This window comes from Panicum virgatum, chromosome 3N (assembly GCF_016808335.1).
Source record: "Panicum virgatum strain AP13 chromosome 3N, P.virgatum_v5, whole genome shotgun sequence".
Classification (NCBI taxonomy): Eukaryota; Viridiplantae; Streptophyta; class Magnoliopsida; order Poales; family Poaceae; genus Panicum; species Panicum virgatum.
This window is the reverse complement of record NC_053147.1, coordinates 1054541-1076439: the sequence shown is the minus strand read 5'-3', so window position 1 is coordinate 1076439 and position 21899 is coordinate 1054541. Positions and strand designations below refer to the sequence as shown.

The window sequence follows — 21899 nt, the reverse complement described above, 5'->3', positions numbered from 1 at the left end:
GTGTACCCGGGCCTGGCCAGCCCAGAGGCCGACAGGCCGGGCCCACTGGCCAGTGCCCACCAGGCTGGGTCAAGGCGAGGCCAGCGGCCTTGACCCGCCCGGGAGCGCGGCCACGGCACGCGCGCGGCGCGACGCGCGCGCGCACGTGCGGCGGCGGCGGCGGCGGCGCGAGGCGGCGCGGCGAAGCAGGGCCAGAGCGGGCCGGGGAAGGTGCGCACGGCATGGAGGGGACAGCGGCGAGCCTCACCGACGGTGACGCGGGCGAGGAGCGGCAACGGGCGGGCGGCGCGGTGGCGTTGGGCGGCGGCGGACCAAGGCGAGCGGCGGCGGCCCTGCACAGCGAGGCCCAAGGCCGGATAAGAGTCGGAATCGGAGGAGGAGAGTGAGAGGGAGCTCCCCGCGCGAGGAATCGAGGGGAGACCGACCGGAGGCGAGGAATCGACGGTGGCGAGGGAGTCGGGGGTGGCGGCGGGCGGTTCTGCTCGGCTCGTGCGCGAGAAGGAAGAGGAGGAAAAGAGGAACACGGCCGCGGGGAAGGATAAGGGCGAGCGGAGGGCGAGCGTGGCACGGCGGTCGAGGATGGCCGGCACGTGTCGGGGTCGGCCGGCGGCGACGCGTGCCGCGGCGCGCGGCGAGGCAAAAACAGAGAGAGGGAGAGAGGAGGCGGCTGACAGGTGGGCTCGGGCGCGATTTTTTTTCCTTTTTTTCCTGGGCTGTGACAACGGCTCGGCGCGGACCCCCACACCGGCGCCCGCGCCATCCTCCTCACCGACGAGGGCGCGCGGTTCGTCGAGGCCGCCACCGATGCCCCGCTCGACGCCGTGCTGCCGCTCAGCCCGGCCTCCGAGGCGACGCGGCTGCACCCGAGCGAGGCCGGCACAGAGGAGCTCATGCTCGTCCAGCTCACACGGTTCGCGTGCAGGGGGTTCAGCGCGCACCACCTCGTCTCCGACGGCCGCGCAACGAGCAACTTCTTCGTCGCGTGGAGCCAGGCCACCTGCGGCGCCGCCATCGAGCCCGCCCCGGTCCACGACCGCGCGACCTTCTTCAGGCCCCGCGACCCGCCGAGGGTCGAGTTCGAGCACCGCGGCGTCGAGTTCAAGAAGCCGCCGACGGTCGCCCTTCACCAGCACGCGAAGGCCAACAGCCACCAAAGGAAAACTAGGGGCTTCATTTGATGTCTCCGGCTGGAGTTGTTCCAAAATTTGAGTTTTTAAAAAATACAAGTGAGCTCCTAAATGCAAAAATAGGAACTTCATTTGAGGTCTCCGGCTGGAGATGCTCTTATCTGCTGTGGCGGGCTTCCTCGGCGAGTCCCCACCTCCGGGCAGTCCTAGCGGTTGTTGGGGACGAAGGAGACGGAGGCAGAAACGCGGAAGAGGAGGATGGAGGTGAAATCGGCGGACGAGGCTGATGCGGCGGCGACTACTGCCAGTCAGCCACGGCGGCGACTACTGCCAGTCGGCCACGGCGGCGAGAAAAGAGGCAACCACGGGGGGTGACGCCGATGAGGTCAAGCGCTGACTGCGCGATGCGGTGTGGCAGAATCGCCTTGACGCCATTTGCTATCGATGAGCTCACCAAAGATTTGCCGGATGCCCTTTATTCTGCAGTTTTACGCATAATGTGAGGATCCCCATCGATCTGCCTCCGTTTCTTGTCTCTTGTGTGTAGCGATCTGAGTCAACCTTTGAATCTTTGATTGCCAGAAGGCCAGAAGTACGTGCAAGTGTCAGAGCAATTTTGTTTGGCCTCATGTATGTGAGGCGAACACACAATCTGCGGGTGTGCTTAGTTCCAAAAATTTTACTCCTAAAAATATCACGTCGAATGTTTAGACACATGCATGAAGTACTAAATAAAATCTATTTGCAAAACATTTTACATAGATGTGTTGTAAATCGCGAGACGAATCTAATGAGCCTACTTAATTCATGATTTGCAACAATGATGCTACATTAACTATCCATTAATTATCATCTCGCGATTTACAACTCATCTGTGTAAAAAATTTTACAAATAGACTTCATTTAATACTCTTAAATAGCTAGATTCTCTTGCAAAATTTTTACAGGTAAACAACTAAACTAGCCTGAATGGTCATTTTCAAGAAGGGGCTCATTATTGTTATTTGTCACGGGGTAGGAGAAGCACCACCTAATTCCAAGAAGGTACTTGTTCTCTGGTGCCATACCTAAGCTAATTTCATTGTTTAGCATCAGTATATAGAGCTTGCATTTTTTACAGTAATTTGTTATCCCTGTGCCACGGACCATGGTATTTTGCAAGATTTTTTTTTGAAATAAACAAGCTTTTTTTTATGTGATTGGTTTTCCCAAGAGCATCATGGCTGCTTCAAGTGCGCATGCCAAAAGCCAGAACTTTAGGCTGACTCCCAAGTCCCGACAACATCATTCTACGGCCCCATTTGCTGAAGCCGTCATCTTTTGGTCCACCCTTTGTAGCAACCCGGAGAAAAAGCTAGTTCTAGTGAACTGGACAACTTTACGCTGTTTATTCTTAGAAAAGGAAACACGTTGAATCTTTTTTTTCCAAAAAAAATGATGAATTTTCATCAGAAAAGACAAAGAAATTCGTCCAGATCATGTTACATTTCAATTTTCAGCGGTGCAAGTCATCAGGGCACCTTAACTACAGCTCCTCTAAAAGCACTGCTATATCATCTAGACAGACAGCACTGAGGTAAGAAAAATGTTGCCAGATTTCTAATCGATTTGATCAAACAAGTCGACCAATAACAATGTCTCACAGACTAGATGATTATCATCACAATTACCCTCCTTGCTTTTAAATTCTAAAGCTCATCAGAATTATAATGCTTCAATCTGGAAGAGCTGCTGTCCACGAAGCCACCTAGAATAGATATCAGTGATGCTATTACTATCAGTGGTAGGGTTACCCACTACTGACCTACCATCCTAGCAGGGATTACCCAAACAAAAAGGCAGCTCAACAGTCATGGATCCTAAACAAGACCGTTAGTAGCATCAAGTTTTTGCAGACTTGAGAGGTTCAGCTCAGAGCCCCAGCAAGATGTAGTAGACCAGGGTAATGGGTAGAGCAATCAGCATTCCGAAGATCACACTGCAGCCAAGAGAGAATTATGAATGATCGTTGTCATTGTGGCATGGTCTACGCATAGTCACAAAGTTCCTGGGTCGAACGGGTCGAGACTTTGTAAAATTGTGGTACGAGGGGGGTATACCTCTTTGGAACGAGAACCCGAATTTTGGTACGTGAATCCGTGGCTAATGGGATCGATGACCCTGGGACGGTCCTAAGAGTCGAGAGTCGCGACCCCAATTAATTGAAATACTCCCCATCCTCTCATCCTCCTCTCTCAGCCCATATAACAGCCCAGCCCAACTCCTCCCCTCCTCTCAGCCCATGCAACAGCCCAGCCCAACTCCTCCCCTCCTCTCTTCCTCTCTCTCCCTTATCTGTTCCCTGGCGTGCTCCTAGCCTCCCAATCTCCTCTCTCCCGACGCCGCTTCTCTCTTCCTTCTCTCTTCCCCTTCCCTCTTCCCGCTGCGGATGCCGGATGGAGAAGCCGGTGCGCGCACAGGGCGGAGGACGGAGGGCGGCGGCCGGCAGACGGCACGGGAGGAGGCGGTGACGGCCAGCGTGGGCACGGCGAAGGCCAACGGCCGGCGTGCGAGAAGGCGGGGGACGGTGGCCGGCGGACGGCGCGGGAGGAGGCGGTGACGGCCGGCGTGCGAGAAGGCGAGGGACGGCGGCCTGCGCGGCATACTGAGGTACGCGACCCATCTTGAATCGGGACGTCAACCCCCCCTGTCGTCCCCGACCCGCGAATTGGGACAACGATCCGAGGTCACGGATCGCGGCATCGACCCCGAATTCTGTGACTATAGGTCTACGTCCATGAATGAACAAGTAGTATGAAATGCAACATGTTAGGAGCAATCATGCTGATTCTGTCCTGGCTTGATGCTTTGCTTTTTAGTACTTTTTGACTGCACGAGGCACTTCTCAAACATTATCATTAGGAATGATTGGAAACTTGGTGGGTGATAATTTCTGTTTGTCATTCTTTTTAAAAATGATGCTTTCCGATTATCTAATTCAAAAAGGAAAGCAGGAAACATGGTCAGAGAATCCTCATGGCAAGACCCAAGAAAATAAGCATCAATATACTATATTGCAGGTTTGAAGCAGGAACTGAGAGAACTATGGAATGTCAGGACTCAGGAGATGATCTTACGCTGTGCTCAATATGTCAGGATGAACGTTGTACTCCTTGGCAAACACAAACGGCACGATTCCTTGAGGTAGAGCAGCCTGAAAATTGAGTGGCATTTCAAAGTTCTGGACCTTTTTTTCCCAGTTATGTACAGTATGCTAATTTGACACAAGATTTTAGTATACCTGAACAATGGCTATGTGCAGAAGAACTCCACGCAGCCCAACAGCAATGGAGGCAGCAGCCATGACTGCTGGACCCATGAGGAACCGGACGGCCATCGCGAATGCAGCAAGTTTGTTCCCACAGGCAATGATCCGTGGCTGCAATGCCATGAACAAGCCTGAAAGAATAGACAGTTATGCCTGCAGCTATTAAGCCATACATGATACAGCCATACAGGAATAGAATTACAGAAACATAGAGCAATGAGATATCAGATATCCACACACCTAGACTGAACATTGCCATCCCAAGCCCTGCATCTGACAGGATCGAGATTGACCGGGCGATGATCGCGGGCATTTCAATCCCCCACCTAGATTATAGAGCACAGACCGCATAAGACACAACACAAATGCAGGGACGACTAATGCTGAATATGAGAAATTGACATCGATTGGGCGACCTGTATGAGACCAGGGACCAGATGACACCAATTAGGCTGGAGTAGGTGTTGGGGTTCCTGATCAGCTTCCTCCAGACCATGATCAGGATGAGCCTCGTCATCACGCTCGCCAGCGGCATGGCGGCAGGCCTCCCCTCGCCGTCGCCCTTGGGGTAGAGCTGGGCGATCGAGTTGGACCCGAGCTTGGACAGGGTCGGGCCGCCCTTGTCTGCGCCGTTCCCGTTCTTGGTCCTGCTGAAATCGTCACGACCGTACTCGTCGTAGGCCTGGGTTCCTGTGCAGGCAAAACAAGATAAAAAATGACAATTTGGTTCAGCAAGCCATCTCGCATTCTCCAATTCACAGATGTAAGCAAAGCATTTAGCATAGTTAAAAGCAGAGGATGCTAAAGAAATTTTGGTATTTATTCAAGAAAATTCAGTTTCTGAATAGTCAATGGTTTGGTCGGATGGTCGACAGCACAACGACAAGAATCGCTAGGAGACAGCAGCCAACCAGAAGTGTCCTAGTCACTTGGGGGGGAGGTTACCTTTGGCAAGGGCGTCGCCATGGTCGGCCCCCCCGGCGGCGCGCTCCGAGACCGGCGAGGCGCTGGAGCTCCAGACGAACATGTGCAGGTCCTTCCTCTTGGCCGCCTGCGCGTGCGGCTGCGGCGAGTGGCCGCCCTTCTCCTCGTCTGCTGCTGCCCCCTTGGCGGCGCCGGCGATGTTGAAGAACTCGGCGTGGTTGAAGCTGGAGCCACGCGGCGTGGGGTTGCGCGACGACTGCAGCGAGTAGATCTCCACCCGGGAGAGGTTGGAGACCCGCGGCTGCTGCATGGACATGGAGTGGGAGTGCGAGTGGGAGCAGGCGGCCTCGGAACGCGAGCTGGTGGACTTGCGCACGGTGACCCGCACCCGGCCGTCGCCGGCGACCTGGGCGTCGGCCTCGAGGTCGCCCTTGGCGAGCGAGACGACGTCGGAGTCGACGCGAAAGGAGACGATGGAGGCGGCGGCGCCGTCGGGGAACTGGTCCATGACGAGGGCGCGCGCGGCTCGGTACTCGAAGAGGAAGAGCATGAGCGTGTACCAGATGATGCACTGGAGGACGACGACCTGGACCATGAGCGTGCCGGCGGAGTCGGGGCCGTACATGCCCCGGAGCAGCGGGATGCCCATGACGAGCGTGTTGGGGAGCGTGGAGAGGGAGAAGAGCGTGATGCTCCAGTCGAGGTTGAGGACGGAGGATGCGAAGGGGAGGCGGGCAGACAAGAGGAGCAGCGCGAGGACGATGAGCTTCTGGAGCGTGTCGGCAGCGAGGAAGCGGAGGTTCATCTGGAAGGGGTTGTTGGTGGAGATGAAGTGGAAGGAGAGGAGCGGGACGGCGAAGAGCGCGACGAAGCGGTTGATGCCGGAGCACTGGTCCGGGGTGAAGATGCGCCACCAGCGGACGGAGCCGTAGGCGAGCGTCATGGCCACGTACAGCGGCACCACGGCCGTGAGGACGTGGTACAGGTCCAGCGCCGTGATCATGGCTGCTGCCGGAATGGGATGGAAGCAACCAAACGAAGGAGCTCTTGCGGTGAGCAATGTGGGAGGCTTGTGGCTAGCTAGGACGACACGGCCGGCCGGAGAGTGGAGAGGAAAGCAGAAGCCAAGAACGATGAAGAGCACCCTGGAAGAAGGAAGTCAATGGAGGTGGTGTACTGGGATGTCCTCCGGTCCAAGTAAGACAGGGAAAAGAGGGGAGGGAGGGGAGACACAGATGAGGCAAGCTGGTCAGAGAGGTGAGGAAATGCAGGGGGAGACATGGCATGATGAGCAACACAACGGCTGGCTTGCAGGTGCAGAGGTGGTAGGATAGGAGCATGGGGGAGGGGAGCGCGGTAGGTCTGCGCGCGCGGCGGAAAGGCAGAGAGAGAATTGAAGCAACCAAACGAAGGAGGTACGCTTCTAGTTGGCGTAATGGCAGACAAGAAAGGCGGGCATCGGGAGCTGCGTCTGCGTGTGGTCTGTGGTGGTGAACTGGTGACGAACATGACGAGGGCCCTGGCCGACTGGCCAAGGCCGGGGAGAGAAGAGGTTAGAAATTGTCTCTTGCAGTAGCAGCAGTGTCCTCCATGCATGAATTTTTTTTAGCGTGTGGAGAAAACAAACAAGACGGAGTAACAAGGGTGTGTTTAGTTTGTGAAATTTTTTGAGTTTTGCTACTGTAGCACTCTCATTTTTATTTGATAATTAATATCAAATCATGTACTAATTGGGCTTAAAAAATTTATCTCATCATTTCCAGCTAAATTGTGCAATTAGTTATTTTTAAAACTACATTAAATATTTCATGTATGTGTCCAAAAATTTGATGTGATGAGGAATCTTTAAAATTTTTGGGAACTAAACAGGGCTTAAATGAAGTTTATTTGCAAAATATTTTTACGGATGTGTGTAACTTTGCCTGAAGAATCTAATGACCGTAATTAATTGATAATTGACTACATTGATGCTATAGTAGCCAACCTCTAATCATGCAGTCAAAGATTTCATTAGATTCGTCTCGCGAAGTAGCGCAGGAGTTGTAAAATTAATTTTATAAATTAACTTTATTTAGTATTTCTAATTATTAATTAAATTTTATGCTACTTGAAGCACGAACCAAAGCAAACAGGGTTTGTGTTTATGTTTGTGTGTACGGGAGGATAGCTGAATCTCTGCCATAAAGACCGAGATCATCACTTTAAGCAGACGCAGCCTTGGACTTTTGTCGCCTTGCTCGACCTCCTCCAACAGTGCAGTGGAGACTATCATCAAGGGGGATCAATCTCTCTGGACAGTCGCAGAGTTTTCCATACCGTGCACTGCAGCTTGCGAGCTGCAGCGGCGAGGCGAGGCGAGCTAGTGCGCAAGCAACGGATGGGGGGGGGGACCTGCGTGCTGACCTCACGCAGCTACGTTCGTCACGGCAGCTCCTGGGCAGCAGGAGGCCCTCGACTCCGATTCCGAACCGTTGCTGCTACCTCCCGTTTATCCCACAGTACAGTACAGTACCTAGTCACCGTGTTCGGCTGGTGCACCAGCCTCCAGCCCTACAATATTTCTCTCTCACATCGCTCCAGCACTAACCTCCAGCCACCAGCTAGGTAACATTATTTTTCTCTAACATCACTCCAGCTCCAGCCTACCGAACGCGTGCAATACAACTAGCTATTGCTACTGGGAACATAACTGTACTGGTCTGAAACCCATGTATGCCTGTCAGCTGAGCTCCAGCGATTGTTTAGTTTTTTTTGCCCTTACCACCCCATGAACCCCGTAAATACAAAAACACCGTCACATCGAATATTTCGACACATACATGGAGTACTAAATGAAGTCTATTTATAATTTTTTTTCATAGATGGGTTGTAAATCGCGAGACGAATTTAATAAGCCTACTTAATCCATGATTTGCAACAGTAATGCAACAGTACCACCCGCTAATTACTGATTAATCATGAGTTAATTAGCATCATTAGATTCGTCTCGCAATTTACAACCCATCTGTGCAAAAAGTTTTGTAAATAGACTTTATTTAGTACTTCAAATTAATAAGATTCCAACAAAATTTTTTTTGCACTGGAACTAAACAGGGCCTTGGCCAAATTTTTATGAACCGATATTTTATTATTTTGGAGTACTAAAAAAAGTCTATTTACAAAATTTTTTACAGAATTGATTATAAATCGCGAGACAAATCTAATGAGTCTAATTAATCAATAATTAATTTATAATTAGTAAATAGTTATTATAACATCCCATTGGATATATAGACTATGGAGAGCAGCAGCCAGCGGGTCACCTGAGGTCAGCTCGGGAGTAAGTGACCTCAGCTCGGGAGCCAGATCTTGGCAGTCCTGAATCCTCTGTGCCACAACCCAATTTCTCAGATGTCGCTGTTGCAGCAATGGACAAGTAGTACATTTGAATATTTGGGCCCTGTTTAGATCTAAAAACCTAAAATTTTTGTAAATTGCTTACCCGGTATACTAAATGTAGTCAAAAAATAAATCACATTACACAAATGGACTGTAAATCGCGAGACGAATCTAATGAGCCTAATTAGATCGTGATTAGACACTAAATTGCTACAGTAAACATGCTGTAATGATGGTTTAATTAGGTTGATTAGATTCGTCTCCTAGTTTACGAACGAGATCTGTAATTAGATTTGTGATTAGTCTACATTTAATATTTTAAATGTTGAAAATTCTCTTCTAAAAATCCCAAAATCAAAAGTAATTTAAACAGGGCCTTGATTGAGATAAATATTCATCAATTACGACCATGTCTAGAAAGTAGAAACCTACTCTAACCCATTGTTTAGTTTCCTTCAAAATTCCAAAACTTTAGAAGATTCTACATCACATCGAATCTTTGAACGCATACATGAAGTATTAAATGTAGCTAAACAAAATAACTAATTACACAGTTTGTCTGTGATTTGTGAAAAGAATCTTTTGAGCCTAGTTAACCCATGACCGGACGATAATTATCAAATACAAACTAAAGTTCTACAGTACTTTGTAACTTCCTTTTTACGCATCTAAACAAGGGCTAAATAAGAGTGCTTCGGTCATTAGCTTAAGCATAAGGTTTATAAAAAAAAGCTTAAGCAAAAGGTTTATACCAAATTAATACGAAATGATCATGCAATTTCGTTTAGCATCCGGCATAATGAAAAGTCGTCGGAGTGAAGTTGCTGGCTTCCTCTGCTTGCTAGTCTGACGAAACTGAATAGCTTCAGCATTGGCTATCTAACAAAACAGATTCAGGACTTTGTCATAACGACTATTTAGGATTTTTGTTATATAAATTTGGCATTCGGCATAATGACTATTTAGGATTTTTGTTATATAAGGGGGTGTTTACTTGATGAAAATTTTTGGTCCAAAGGTCACATCAAATGTTTGATCAACTGTCGGGAGGGTTTTTTCGGACACTAATTAAAAAACTAATTTCAGAACTCATTTGGAAATCGCGAGACGAATCTTGTGAGGTCTTTGATCGTATCATCAGCACATGTGGGTTACTGTAGCACTTATAGCTAATAATGCACTAATTAGGTTCAAAAAATTCGTCTCATCGTGTACATCCAAACTGTGCAATTAGTTTTGTTGTTTAACTACATTTAGTGCTCTATGCATGTGTCCAAAAGGAGGCACAAATTCCGAGGTGAAATTTTTTTTAACTAAACAGCCCCTAAATTTGGCAAACAGTCTCGCTCGACGGAGACATCCGGGAAAACTAATTCAAGCAAGATTCAAAGTTCTTCGCAACCAAGCATGATACTGTGATACGAATCGCGCCAGACTCGTCCGGCTCGCTCTCCAGTTGACTGGGCTTTCTCCCCGCCGTCACGTCGCCAGTCGCCTCCAAACAGCGCCGCTACGCCGAGAACACGGCGCGGCGCGGCGCCATGATGACCTGGAACAAGCGCCCAACCGTCGCCGCCGACGATGCCCTCGATACCGATCATGGTCGCCTACGCGAGCTCGGATACAAGCAGGAGCTCAAGCGCCACCTCTCGTACGCCGTCTCTCCGTCGTCAGTTTGACCATTTTTTCTTCTTCTTTCTTGCTTCACTCCATCTTGCTGGTTCCCTCGACCGCGCTCGCAGGGTGCTGTCCAACTTCTCCATCTCCTTCACCGTCATCTCGGTCCTGACGGGGATCACCACGCTCTACAACACCGGCCTCGCCTTCGGCGGCCCCGCCACCATGACGCTCGGCTGGTTCGTCGACGGGGCCTTCACCATGGCCGTCGGCCTCTCCATGGCCGAGATCTGCTCCGCCTTCCCCACCTCCGGCGGACTCTACTACTGGAGCGCGCGCCTCTCCGGCGACCGGTGGGCGCCATTCGCCTCCTGGATCACCGGATGGTACTACTACTTCCACTGCTATCTTCCAATCCACCACGTATCAGTGCTTGCCCCTTTCATTAAAATTGTAGCCATGTTCCTTTTAGTTGCCCGGGCCATATAAAAATGAAACCTTTTTTGCATGCTTTTTAATCTTTATCAGCATGGAAGAAAAATGTACTACTGTTAATATTTTTTCAGACTGTAGCTTACTGAAAATTTATCGGATCAGTGTGGGTCTAGTGTGCTAAATCTTGCGTTTTTTTATAACCAATTTTTCGTTTACCTCTTGCTTGGAGCATCTTGTTCAGTTGTTCTGCATGCGTTGACTTGAGTCATGATTGCTGCTATCGCATTCATAGCGAATTTTCCATTGGGGACCAGGATTTCGACAATATACACTATTCTGAATTGGTTGGTGAATTCATGAGGATACCATTTGATAGTACTATTTTCATGTTCAGTACTATGAGATCGTGAACTCCTACTGACCTCAATTCTTTCTGCCGTTTATTCACCTCCGTTGCTTTCAGGTTCAACATAGTAGGACAGGTAACCAGACAATTTTCTGAGACTCCCTTTCTCCCCTCAATTTTCAGTATTGGTGGACTGAGAGATAGTTCCATCTTTCTTTTGCAGTGGGCAGGCACGGCTAGTATCGACTTCTCACTAGCGCAGTTGATTCAGGTGATCGTCCTGCTCAGCACAGGTGGTAACAATGGTGGAGGGTACCTGGCATCCAAGTATGTTGTCTTCGCCTTCCATGCTGTGATTCTACTGAGCCATGCCATCATCAACAGCCTCTCTATCACTTGGCTATCTTTCTTTGGGCAGTTTGCTGCCCTTTGGAATATGCTAGGTAATGGCTTTATTAAGTATGGATCTCTTCGCTTACAGAACCAATAAAAAACATAGTAGTATTTACTTTATTTGCTAATTAAGGAAGGCTCATTAAATTGCTTGGGATGTTCATGATACATTGATACCTGGACTTTTCAGGTGTCTTTGTCCTGATGATAGCTGTACCAGTTGTTGCCACCGAGAGGGCCAGTGCAAAGTTTGTTTTCACCCATTTCAACACCGATAACAGTGCTGGAATTCACAGTCACCCCTATATTTTTGTTCTGGGGCTCCTTATGAGCCAATACACACTGTCAGGATACGACGCATCTGCGCATATGGTACAGAAAAGTCCTCAAGTAACTTCAATCATACTCCCTCCGTTCTCTTTTGATAGTTCTATTTCCAAAACTCAAATATTCACAAATGATAGTCCTATTTGCTATTGATAAGGACCATGGCAATAAATAGCACTAGTAACGAGGAGTTTCTAACAAAGATATTGGAGGACTAGCAAAAAGTCTTGTGTTACATTAATTAGATGATAAGCAAGGTTGCTTTTCTTTGGTCATTGTGTCAAGGTGAAATAGGACTATTAATAGAGAATGGAGTATTAGGAAATGTTACTATTGTAAGTAGCGCTGTCCTAATTCTTTGATACTAAAATTGTTTTATGCAGACCGAAGAAACAAAAAATGCAGACAGGAATGGCCCGATTGGTATAATCAGCTCAATTGGCATATCGTTGATAGTTGGCTGGGGCTACATACTTGGCATCACGTTTGCAGTGAAGGACATTCCTTACCTCCTGAGCCCTGACAATGATGCGGGAGGGTACGCGATTGCTGAAGTGTTCTACCTTGCCTTCAAAAGCCGGTATGGGAGTGGTGTTGGAGGGATCATTTGCCTGTGGATCGTTGCTATTGCCATAAACTTCTGTGGCATGGGCTCAATGACTAGTAACTCGAGGTGATCCTCTGCTTATTTGTCATTGAGATGTCTGACCTCCATAGTAGAGTGATCACGGTTACTCACCGATGTGCTTCTTTTGATTATTAGGATGACTTATGCGTTCTCAAGAGATGGGGCAATGCCATTTTCGTCCCTCTGGCATAAAGTTAACAAGCTCGAAGTGCCGATACACGCTGTGTGGCTCTCAGCTTTCATTTCCCTTTGCATGGCATTGCCGGTAATTGAACTAAACCATTCTACTTCTAACCTTCGGGAATGAGCTTACAAGTTCATTCCTACTTTTTCAGTATTTGATCAACGCATGATCCTTTCGCTGCTACCCTTCAAAAATGAGCTTTCATTTTATTCCTGCTTTGGCAGCATTTCAGCATTTGAACAACACAAGATTCACCTTCTTTCCAATCCAAATGCAGTCTCTGGGCAGCCTCGTCGCGTTCCAGGCGATGGCATCGGTCGCGACAACCGCAATCTACATTGCCTACGCACTGCCAATCCTCTTCCGTGTGATGCTGGCACGCAAGAGCTTCGTGCCAGGCCCATTCAACCTCGGCCGGTACAGTGTGCTTGTCGGCTGGGTTGCCGTCCTCTGGGTGGCAACCATCACCGTCCTCTTCTCGTTGCCGGTCTCATACCCGGTGACCAAGGACACTCTCAACTACACCCCGGTCGCTGTTGGTGGGCTGTTCACCCTCGTTCTGTTGTCATGGATCATCAGCGCGCGACACTGGTTCAAGGGACCCGTCACAAATTTGGGAGGATAAGGTGGTGTGGACTGTGGAGTTCTCGTGGTGTGATTTCAGTGTGGAACGCTTTTGTGAATTGTAATGTTCAGGCGATCTCAGTCTCAGGGGTTCTAGTTACACACCTGCTGTAGTTATGAGGTGTTAGGGAGTGCTTATACTGTAGTAACACTGATGGTACAGATTCAAGATATTTCCATTTCTTCAGAAATGCATTATTAAATATTGCCAAAGACTTGTATCTTCACTGTCAGATTCTGCTTCATGAAAAACAGGTGAAAAAAATGAGCATTTCCAAAAAAAAACTTTTGGTTCACTGAAAATAAAAGTTCCTTGGCTGTCGGAATTTACTTGCCACAGCAATCAAGCACATTGAATGAGGGTGCAGAAATTAGAAAAATCAGTAGACAATAATTTGAATAAACCTTATCGAATGGGAGTAGTTTGCACTTTGCAGTTACATGAAATGCAATCAACATGGGACAACAAAAAGACAAATAGGCAGCCATCATACTACGTCAAAGAATGTTGATATTGACAGTTATAATGTCATGGACAGGAGGATTCTTCCCAACATATTCATCAACATGCACCTGAGTTACATTCAGGATGGATAAAATTTCATCCATAGAAACTTTTTACAAGTGCTAGGATCCTACTACGAGATGTGATGCGAAGCCTTGTTCAGGATGCTGCTTCCTCTGCAGCTGCTACTGCTCTTGCTGTCGTCACTCAGAGTTTGCAGCCGCTTCCTCTGCTTCGGCTGTCGGCACGATCCCTTCAGTGGACTCTACCAACTCGCCATCTTGATCCGCCGCAGGGGACTCCTCGGACGGCAGATCAGATGCTGCGAAGACGGCACCCCGCGTCCTCTTGGGGCACGGCGGTTCGGCAGCCTGCGGCGCTGGCCTCTTGAGCGGCAGCGCAGGCGCAGTCGAAGGCGGCGCCAAGAAGGCAGCGGATTCTTGGCGCGCCGCGGAGTCTGGGGCGGCTTTCGGGGAGACGTAGATGTTGCAGAAGACGTACTGCCTGTCGCCGACGACGGCGTCCTCGGAGCAGCACGTCGAGTACTCGTCCATGAGCCAGTCCGTGTACGCGCCACGCTTCTTGTAGCGGAGCTTCTTGATCTCGCCGACCTTGGCTCCCTTGCCGTCCATGATGACCGTCATGCGCTGCAGGGTCCAGAAGCCGGGGCCGGCTCGGCGCACGCCCTTCCTGCAGGAGGTGAAGAAGAAGCGGTGCCCGGTCCTGGGCATGGGGCGGAACTGGCGGGCGAGGTCGGCGGGCTCGCAGGCGTAGACGGCGGCGTGGTGGATGACGGGGCGGACGGCCTCGTGCAGCGGCGCGCCGGCGACGAGGCGCGGCAGGTAGTAGGTGGCGGCCTCGAGCGGCGTCGGGTTGAAGCGGAAGCCGCGGCTGAAGATCTCCGCGCCCAGCAGCGGCGCCATCTCCAGGATGCGGGGAAAAGCAGGCGGGATCGGAGCGGCAGTGGAAGAAGGGAGGAAGATGATCGATGGAGCCTCGTGTTTTGTATTGGCAGAAAACCCCTGATTCGTATCAGGATTAATCACAATCCGATTATTTTTATAAAACCCCCTGACTCGGATAAATATTTTTCAAACCCCCTGACTCGGATAAATATTTTTCAAATCCGTACCTCGTTTGCGCCTGCCTGCCCTCGGCTCCTCAGTTCGATCTGCCATGGCAATGCCTTTCAGTTTGCTTGACCAAAAAATTGCTGAACTTATCACAAGGGATGAAAAAATTAGAAGAGAAGGAACCTGAACTGCATTTACTGAAATGCAAGAACAAACCAATCACAAGGGATGCAAAATTAGAAGAGAAGGAACCTGAACTGCATTTACTGAAATGCAAGAACAAACCAGCTTAAGGCTAAATGCGGCCTCGCCGGCACCACCGACCGTGCCACCTTAAGGCTCACAATCAACGTACTTTCTGAAATTTCACGCATTCGCTCTATTCATTTGGCTTGTCAGCCAACAGTACTGTTCTCTCAGACTAAATCAACACCAGCCACCAGCCACAACCAAAACGTTTAGCGAGCATTGACATCACCATCAATATAAATATGGAAAGAATCCACAAACACTTCATTCATAGCTTCGAATTGCATAGGCAGTACAGAAACTGATCAAGGTGACAGAACGAGCTAGCAGTACACTGATAAAGGAGGCGACAGATAACCAGCCAAAATTTTCAATTAGGCAACGACAACCTACAACCCACTCTAAAACTGCGGAGCTCCCTTCCTTAAGCCTTCCTGGTCGCAATCTGAGACTCCGCCTGAAGATCAAACAGATCAGCCAAATTAGCACAACAGTATCAGATGTATCGGATAGATGGGACACAAACAGTGTACAGAGAACCACACAAACCTCTTTCTTCATTGGCTCTTCCTTCTCCGACAAGATCAGCTCAATGTGGCACGGGGAGGACATGTAAGCTGCAACAGGTGGTTTAAACATGTTAAGCTGTAACATGAGAAACATGCATGCAGTAGCAAAACACAACAAACGGAACAAACTTCAACTTCAGATAAACTTACGGTTGATGCGTCCATGGGCACGGTAGGTCCTGCGCCGCTGCTTCTGAGCCTGGTTCACTTGAATGTGAGACACATACAGGGTATCGACATCGAGACCTTTGACCTGCCACATGGAAATTCACAATTAGCTAATAACATTAGTAATCAAAGATAGATATGACAGGGCACAGTATAATTGCAGACCTCAGCATTGCTCTCAGCATTCTTTAGAAGATCAAGAATGAATCTAGCAGACTTGACGGGCCAGCGTCCCTGTCCATTTGAGTGGTGCGACTTAGCCTGAGCAGTACGCCCAACACCGCCACAGTACCTGCGGAAGGGGATGGCCTGCTTGTGGGCAATCACATCCTCAAGGTACCTTTTGGCCTTAGTGAGTGGCAATTTCCTGAGGGCAAAAGCTGTCTCACGGGTGTTCTGCAAGTATGACAGATAGCGTTAATAAACACTAAATTGTGCACCAACATATTATTGCTCAAAGTATAAAAGACATCAGAAACTGTATGGATGGGCACAACTAAATATGGGCTCACACCATAGCAAACAAATTGTGAAAAGAAATGTTTCATCATTTACTGAACCAATTGACATGGAATTGTCCAACACATGGACATGACCAACGGTTCACCCAATAACGATGAATACAATGTTCCTAAAGTTTACGGGGATACTGCTATCAAATAACACAGCATCCTGCTTTTTTCTTTAGGGTACCAATTAAAGAAACTACAACTTTACATTATAAAGGGACACATAACTGCAAAGGACTGCATAACTGCCCTTATTGTAGTTACTAGAAATGGTGGACCTTGAAGAATTTCAATCCCTGAAATTTATCTAACTTTCCTCTAGCACACAGAAAATGCTCATCTAATTGAACATCAGTTGTGTCCATATGACACCTTCATATAGACACAAAAACAGGGGAAATGCATGTCATACAAAAACTACACGCAAATTGCAGGGAATCAACAAAGAATTCAAGGAATAAACAGCAGGATAAAATGGCAAATTTACTGAACCAACTGGCATCAGGCTGCGATAACCACTCAACCCAATAACAATGAAGTTGGCATTCTATAAAGTTTAGAAGAAGCATATTGTGTCTATTCTCTACCTAAATCAAAGAAGCTGCAACAATTACAGCATAATCCACCAAAAGAAGAAACTCAAGTAGTTGAGAATTCCATGACGCTAAGACAAAATCACATTAGCAATGATTATTTGTCACAGCCATGCTCCAAAAAACATCTACAGATTTGTATCGTAAAAGGAAAGAAGCCAACTACAAATGGACTCTACAGATTGTATTCAGAATTCAGAACAAGGAAAGGATCATGAACAGTAACAAAAGATATGAATGGTGACGCCAGTGAGTTCAGCATGAAAAGGCTACATGAAAACCAAAGGAGGAACACTAATAGGTACTATAAAATAGGCTACAACCGAACAATAACGCAAACAAATCATGAGATCTCTGGAAACGGGAGTGAGGAAGGGAGCTCTCACCTTGAAGTGAACACGGAGGTCCCGGCCCATGGCCTTGGCGGCTGCAACGCATCACAGAGAAACACAATGGAATCAGAATATCAGATGAAGCCGCAGATGTACGAAACGAGGCGAAAACCTAGCGCGGCAGAGCTTACACTTGGTGGGGTTGGTCGGCTCCCTCGAGTACTTCACCTGGAACCAAAAGCAAGCGCCGCCGCAAGGCAGGAGTCAGTAAGGGCGAGGCCAAATCCATGGCGGCAACAAAGAAGGAACACGAGCGCGAGAGAGAAGATGGGGGAGGGGGGATCTCACCATGGCTGGGACCGGCGAGCGGAAGCCTCGAGGCGGATGGGAGGCGTCTGCGGCGGCGGCGAGGGGTGGCAAGAAAGCGGCGGCGGCAGGAGCGAATGAGATTATGTAGGTGGCACGGGAACTAAGGGGGCAAACCCTAATGGACCCTTTATGGGCCGAGCCGCCTGCGCTCCCATTTCGTGGGTTTTCCTTTTCCCGCGCATGTGCCTTTTTTTCATTTTTATATTTTAACAAAATTAAAATTTCAAAAATATATGCCGAATAGGAAAATTTTTAAGAATGCCCACAGGACCTAAATGTAAAAAAATTTTACATTTAGGTCCTGGCGCATAGGGCGAATTAAACAGTAAACTTGTAAAATCGATATAAAATCGTAGAAAAATCGGAAAAATACAAACTCAACTGTTCTGAATTCGATCTACAACTTTTGTTACATAAAGTTTTTCATTTTATCAATGTAGAGGTGCCAATGAGTAAGGGGCACCTAATGGATACCAATTGGCACCCCTAATCAGATGTTTGTTGATTCCAAATCCGACCCGGTAAGAGGCTAAGAGCTCGTGGGGAGACTAGACGAGTTAGGTTCATGGTTCCCCTAACCGTCAGTAACCGGTCCGGTTTGACCGGTTACCGGTCAAACCGGTCCGGACCGGTTCCGGTTTGATCCGGTATAAACCGGTCCAAATTCAAAATTTAAATTTGAATTCAAAAAAAATGAAAAATTCTCAAAAAATTTCTAAAAATACTTCAAGATGCGACAAATTTAATGGTGTCAAATTTTCTCAAAAATTCGTTCATTTAGTATAGTTTGCGGGGATTTAAAGTTAAACAAAAAAACGTGCATACAAAAGTATACAAATACAATGTAAAAATAGTACAAAAGAGGGTTGGAGGGTTCATTTAGACTAAAATATGTTATACAAACATTTATTTAGTATACTTTGCGGGTATTTGAATTTAAACCAAAAAAAGAAAAAAAATTGAATTTGACTGGTTACCAGTCAAACCGGCCGGTATACCGGTACGAACCGGTTGAACGGGGAAGTTTGAATTTAAATTTGAATTTGTCCGGTTCCGACCGGTAAACGGCCAAACCGGTCCGGTATACCGGAACCGGAGGCCAGCGGTTACCGGTTAGCGGTCGGTAAGTTGAACCCTGGTTAGGTTGAACGTGTGGCCGCTCACCCAACTAGAAAAGGCGCGCACCAACGCCCCAGCCTACGCAGCCCGCCACACCACCACTCATACACCAGGCCTAATAACTCCACTCCCGCCGACACTTGGGCCCACAGGGCGCCCGAGGCGTGGACCAGGCCCACGCGGCACCGCCGCTGGCCACCGGCTCCTTTGATTTCGTCTTCCTTCCCCTTCTTCCTTCCTTGTGGGAGACACGGGCGGAGGAGGCGCTGCAGCTGCTGCGACATCTCCGTCCACCGTTCCCCCCAACCGTACTCCACCAAACCAGCTGGTTGCGTCAGATTCCGGCGACGTGCCTCGTGCGCATCGACGCCCGGTTGCTGATTTAAAGCTCTGCTCTGACGGCTGACCGCACACCTTGCGCCCGTAGACCGAGTTCAGCTTCAGTTCCTGCTCCGATCGATCGAGGTACGCACGCCCGTCGCGGCCAATTTCCTGCAATCCTGTTTAGCCTCGCTTCGATTGCCCTTTCCAATCGAAAAATTAAAGAGCTTCCCGGCGGTAATTCCCCCCCCCCCCCCCCCCCCCCCCCTAGAATGTCAAGCCTCGAGGAGCCGCTTGGTCTTGGAGACCTGCCGAAGTTGAGTATTAACAGACTTGGAAGCTTCTCCCAGCCAAGTGCTTATCGTAGGGCAGCGGCTGATGACCGCAACACTCGCGAGTAAGTCTGAATACTCTGGTCAAAATGGATAATCAGTCTCGTTTGACAACGCATCAGTTGCTACTCTAGTAAAATGGATGATAATCAATGTCACTTTGTCAGTTGAGTATATTCACGAAGATTTTCATTCAGTAAAGGGTTCATTCGGCAAGTGCGTGCTAACTGTTCGCGCGCAGGTACAACATCACCTGCAATGGTGGCACGCCGATGGTTTTCCATGCCAATTCCCATGCATGGCATCAGCAATGCCGTCAGGCCGATTCCTCATGTGATGCGGTGGAGCTTAGAGATCTCCCTCGGAAGGTAGTTTCAATTCCACGATTAGGACTGAGCTGATATTCACTTCTGTTCAAAATTCTTTCATTTACTTGGTCACAGTATTCCAATCTGCAACTATAAAGTGCAATAGGTGTTGCCAACTTGCCATGAGAATTAGAAAAGTACAATGATCAGAGTATTGGCATCACAATGCTTTCCTTTAATCCACTCGATCAACAATCTGTCTCAGTTTTTTTCTCTTGAAATTATCTGTCTTCAGGTTATGTGGGATCTGCCAAGCTTTGTGAAGATTGTTGAAGTTGGACCCCGAGACGGCCTGCAAAACGAAAAGGGCAATGTACCAACATCTGTAAAGATACAGCTGATACACAAATTAGTGGCTGCAGGTCTATCAGTAGTTGAAGCCACAAGTTTTGTATCCCCAAAATGGGTGCCACAGGTGATGCACTTAAATCATATCAAGCGATCTAGTGAATTTGGTGATTGCCATTTTCCATGGCAAATCATGGATGTCTTATTTATCTCAGTTTGGAAACTGCAGCTAGCTGATGCAAAGGAAGTCCTCAAAGGAATCCAGCAGATGCCAAATGTACGGTATCCTGTGTTAACTCCTAACCTCAGAGTAAGTTCTATATCTTTTCTACAGAACTCTACTACGAAAGTCCACATCACAGCATTTATTATGCTACACGTAATTGCCACTACATGATCTGATGTGTAGCAATGAATGAGTGTTCACAGGGATTTGAGGCTGCTGTTGCAGCTGGTGCAAAGGAAATTGCGGTTTTTGCGTCTGCCTCTGAATCCTTCTCTAAGTCGAACATTAACTGTACCATTGACGAAAGCCTTGTTCGGTACCGTGATGTTACTGCTGCTGCCAAGAAACATGGACTCCTTATCCGTGGGTAAGTCAGCGAACAGTTGGCCTCTTAAGCCTAAAACTACTGTAAGTGAAGAATTGAGTTACTAGTCAAGCTGCTTGGCCTGCAATATGGTCTGAATCTTGCGCCCTGTGTTTGTGTTAGGTATGTTTCGTGTGTGATTGGTTGCCCTGTTGAAGGTGCAATCGATCCATCAAAGGTGGCATATGTAGCGAAGGAGCTTTATAACATGGGCTGCTCAGAGATTTCACTTGGCGATACAATTGGTGTTGGTACACCAGGTACTGAATGTTCTTGCCAATGCTTACCCTTTGCTCTCAGTTTTTTTGATTGGTATGTTGAAACTGATCCAGGCAGCAACTCATTGAGACATCCCTGTTCCTTCTTCCTTGTTGTGTTGTCTGTTTCAGGTAGTGTAGTTGCTATGCTTGAAGCTGTCATGTCCTTTGTTCCAGCGGACAAGATTGCCGTTCATTTCCATGATACATACGGCCAGGCCCTTGCCAATATCCTAGTCTCCCTTCAAGTAAGTGAACTTTCAAGTATTGTTTGTTTTGTTACTAAAAGTACTTAACATTCACATGACGGTCACCTTAGCGGCTTAGCCTCACATTTTCTTTGTTTCCTCAGATGGGGATCAGCATAGTAGACTCCTCAGTTTCAGGCCTCGGAGGCTGCCCCTATGCAAAGGGCGCCACCGGCAATGTCGCCACTGAGGATGTCGTGTACATGCTCCATGGCCTGGGGATAGAGACCAACGTCGACCTCAACAAGCTCATGGAGGCTGGCGATTACATCTCCAAGCATCTAGGAAGGCCACTGGGCTCCAAGACTGCTGCCGCTCTGCGCAAGCTAACCACCTGAGTCCCTGAAGATCATTTCAGGCACTCCCAAAAGCATGTATATCAGCTGCTGTCATCACACGTATTTACTTATACAAGTCGTATGAATGTCTGAAGGTCTTGCTTTTGTTTGTATTTAGGTAAAAGTCGCAGAGAACATGGATCTGCATAAAGTTGTATTCTATCCTTAGGTGATCCTGCATAGTCAGGACATCATGGAGGAAACTGTGTTCACAGATATGAGTATATGTAACGGCAAATCTATTTGGGGCACTCTGCACAGTTCTCCAAATGTAATTTGGAGCTCATTGTGTACCCATGGAAACGTGTATGAGAATCTGATCTTTGGTAGCTTACCGTTCTTCCATATCTGCTGAACACAAATGAAGAATGTGCGAGCAAA

General features: G+C 48.3%; 5 protein-coding genes, 1 long non-coding RNA gene and 1 other non-coding gene across 12 annotated transcripts; 3 read left to right on the top strand and 4 right to left on the bottom strand.

Annotated features, from left to right (window-relative positions):
• Positions 1–1152: 1152 nt before the first annotated feature.
• LOC120663508 (probable auxin efflux carrier component 1d) lies at positions 1153–6697 on the bottom strand. Of its 2 annotated transcripts, none has more exons than XM_039942352.1 (6): positions 5380–6697; positions 4851–5124; positions 4675–4760; positions 4408–4565; positions 4244–4320; positions 1153–1812 (listed from the first exon to the last, which is right to left on the bottom strand). In XM_039942352.1, exons 1-6 carry the CDS (start codon positions 6359–6361, stop codon positions 1578–1580), a joined length of 1812 nt encoding a protein of 603 aa, XP_039798286.1. In that variant the 5' UTR covers positions 6362–6697; the 3' UTR covers positions 1153–1577. The 2 variants fall into 2 exon arrangements, with proteins under 2 accessions (XP_039798286.1, XP_039798287.1); XM_039942353.1 differs by lacking the exon at positions 1153–1812 and adding an exon at positions 2594–3105 and having other exon boundaries at positions 5380–6694.
• LOC120663509 lies at positions 3476–5281 on the top strand. Its single transcript, XR_005670527.1, has 3 exons — positions 3476–3776; positions 4187–4310; positions 4429–5281. It is a non-coding gene; the product is annotated as an uncharacterized LOC120663509 (long non-coding RNA).
• Positions 6698–10200: 3503 nt separating the features above from the next.
• On the top strand, positions 10201–13517 carry LOC120663506 (amino-acid permease BAT1 homolog). Of its 2 annotated transcripts, none has more exons than XM_039942350.1 (8): positions 10201–10387; positions 10479–10739; positions 11252–11270; positions 11358–11577; positions 11718–11917; positions 12238–12527; positions 12618–12747; positions 12944–13517. In XM_039942350.1, the coding sequence occupies exons 1-8, from the start codon at positions 10278–10280 to the stop codon at positions 13289–13291; spliced, it is 1578 nt and encodes a 525-aa protein (XP_039798284.1). In that variant the 5' UTR covers positions 10201–10277; the 3' UTR covers positions 13292–13517. The 2 variants fall into 2 exon arrangements, with proteins under 2 accessions (XP_039798284.1, XP_039798285.1); XM_039942351.1 differs by having other exon boundaries at positions 11718–11899; positions 12944–13291.
• Positions 13518–13817: 300 nt separating this feature from the next.
• LOC120663504 (NAC domain-containing protein 45-like) lies at positions 13818–15164 on the bottom strand. Its single transcript, XM_039942348.1, has 2 exons — positions 14928–15164; positions 13818–14817 (listed from the first exon to the last, which is right to left on the bottom strand). Exon 2 carries the CDS (start codon positions 14716–14718, stop codon positions 13999–14001), a length of 720 nt encoding a protein of 239 aa, XP_039798282.1. The 5' UTR covers positions 14719–14817; positions 14928–15164; the 3' UTR covers positions 13818–13998.
• Positions 15165–15330: 166 nt separating this feature from the next.
• On the bottom strand, positions 15331–17760 carry LOC120663505 (60S ribosomal protein L17-like). Its single transcript, XM_039942349.1, has 7 exons — positions 17637–17760; positions 17480–17516; positions 17343–17383; positions 16020–16250; positions 15837–15939; positions 15667–15734; positions 15331–15574 (listed from the first exon to the last, which is right to left on the bottom strand). Exons 1-7 carry the CDS (start codon positions 17637–17639, stop codon positions 15542–15544), a joined length of 516 nt encoding a protein of 171 aa, XP_039798283.1. The 5' UTR covers positions 17640–17760; the 3' UTR covers positions 15331–15541.
• LOC120668284 lies at positions 16392–16536 on the bottom strand. The gene has a single exon (XR_005672378.1). It is a non-coding gene; the product is annotated as a small nucleolar RNA snoR74 (small nucleolar RNA).
• Positions 17761–18966: 1206 nt separating the features above from the next.
• On the top strand, positions 18967–21899 carry LOC120663498 (hydroxymethylglutaryl-CoA lyase, mitochondrial-like). 4 transcript variants are annotated; one of them, XM_039942336.1, is made up of 9 exons: positions 18967–19241; positions 19369–19494; positions 19671–19797; positions 20033–20212; positions 20315–20395; positions 20515–20678; positions 20799–21180; positions 21285–21554; positions 21637–21899. In XM_039942336.1, exons 2-8 carry the CDS (start codon positions 19370–19372, stop codon positions 21516–21518), a joined length of 1293 nt encoding a protein of 430 aa, XP_039798270.1. In that variant the 5' UTR covers positions 18967–19241; position 19369; the 3' UTR covers positions 21519–21554; positions 21637–21899. The 4 variants fall into 4 exon arrangements, with proteins under 4 accessions (XP_039798270.1, XP_039798269.1, XP_039798271.1 ...); XM_039942337.1 differs by having other exon boundaries at positions 18968–19241; positions 20799–20935; positions 21065–21180; positions 21285–21852; XM_039942335.1 differs by having other exon boundaries at positions 21285–21858.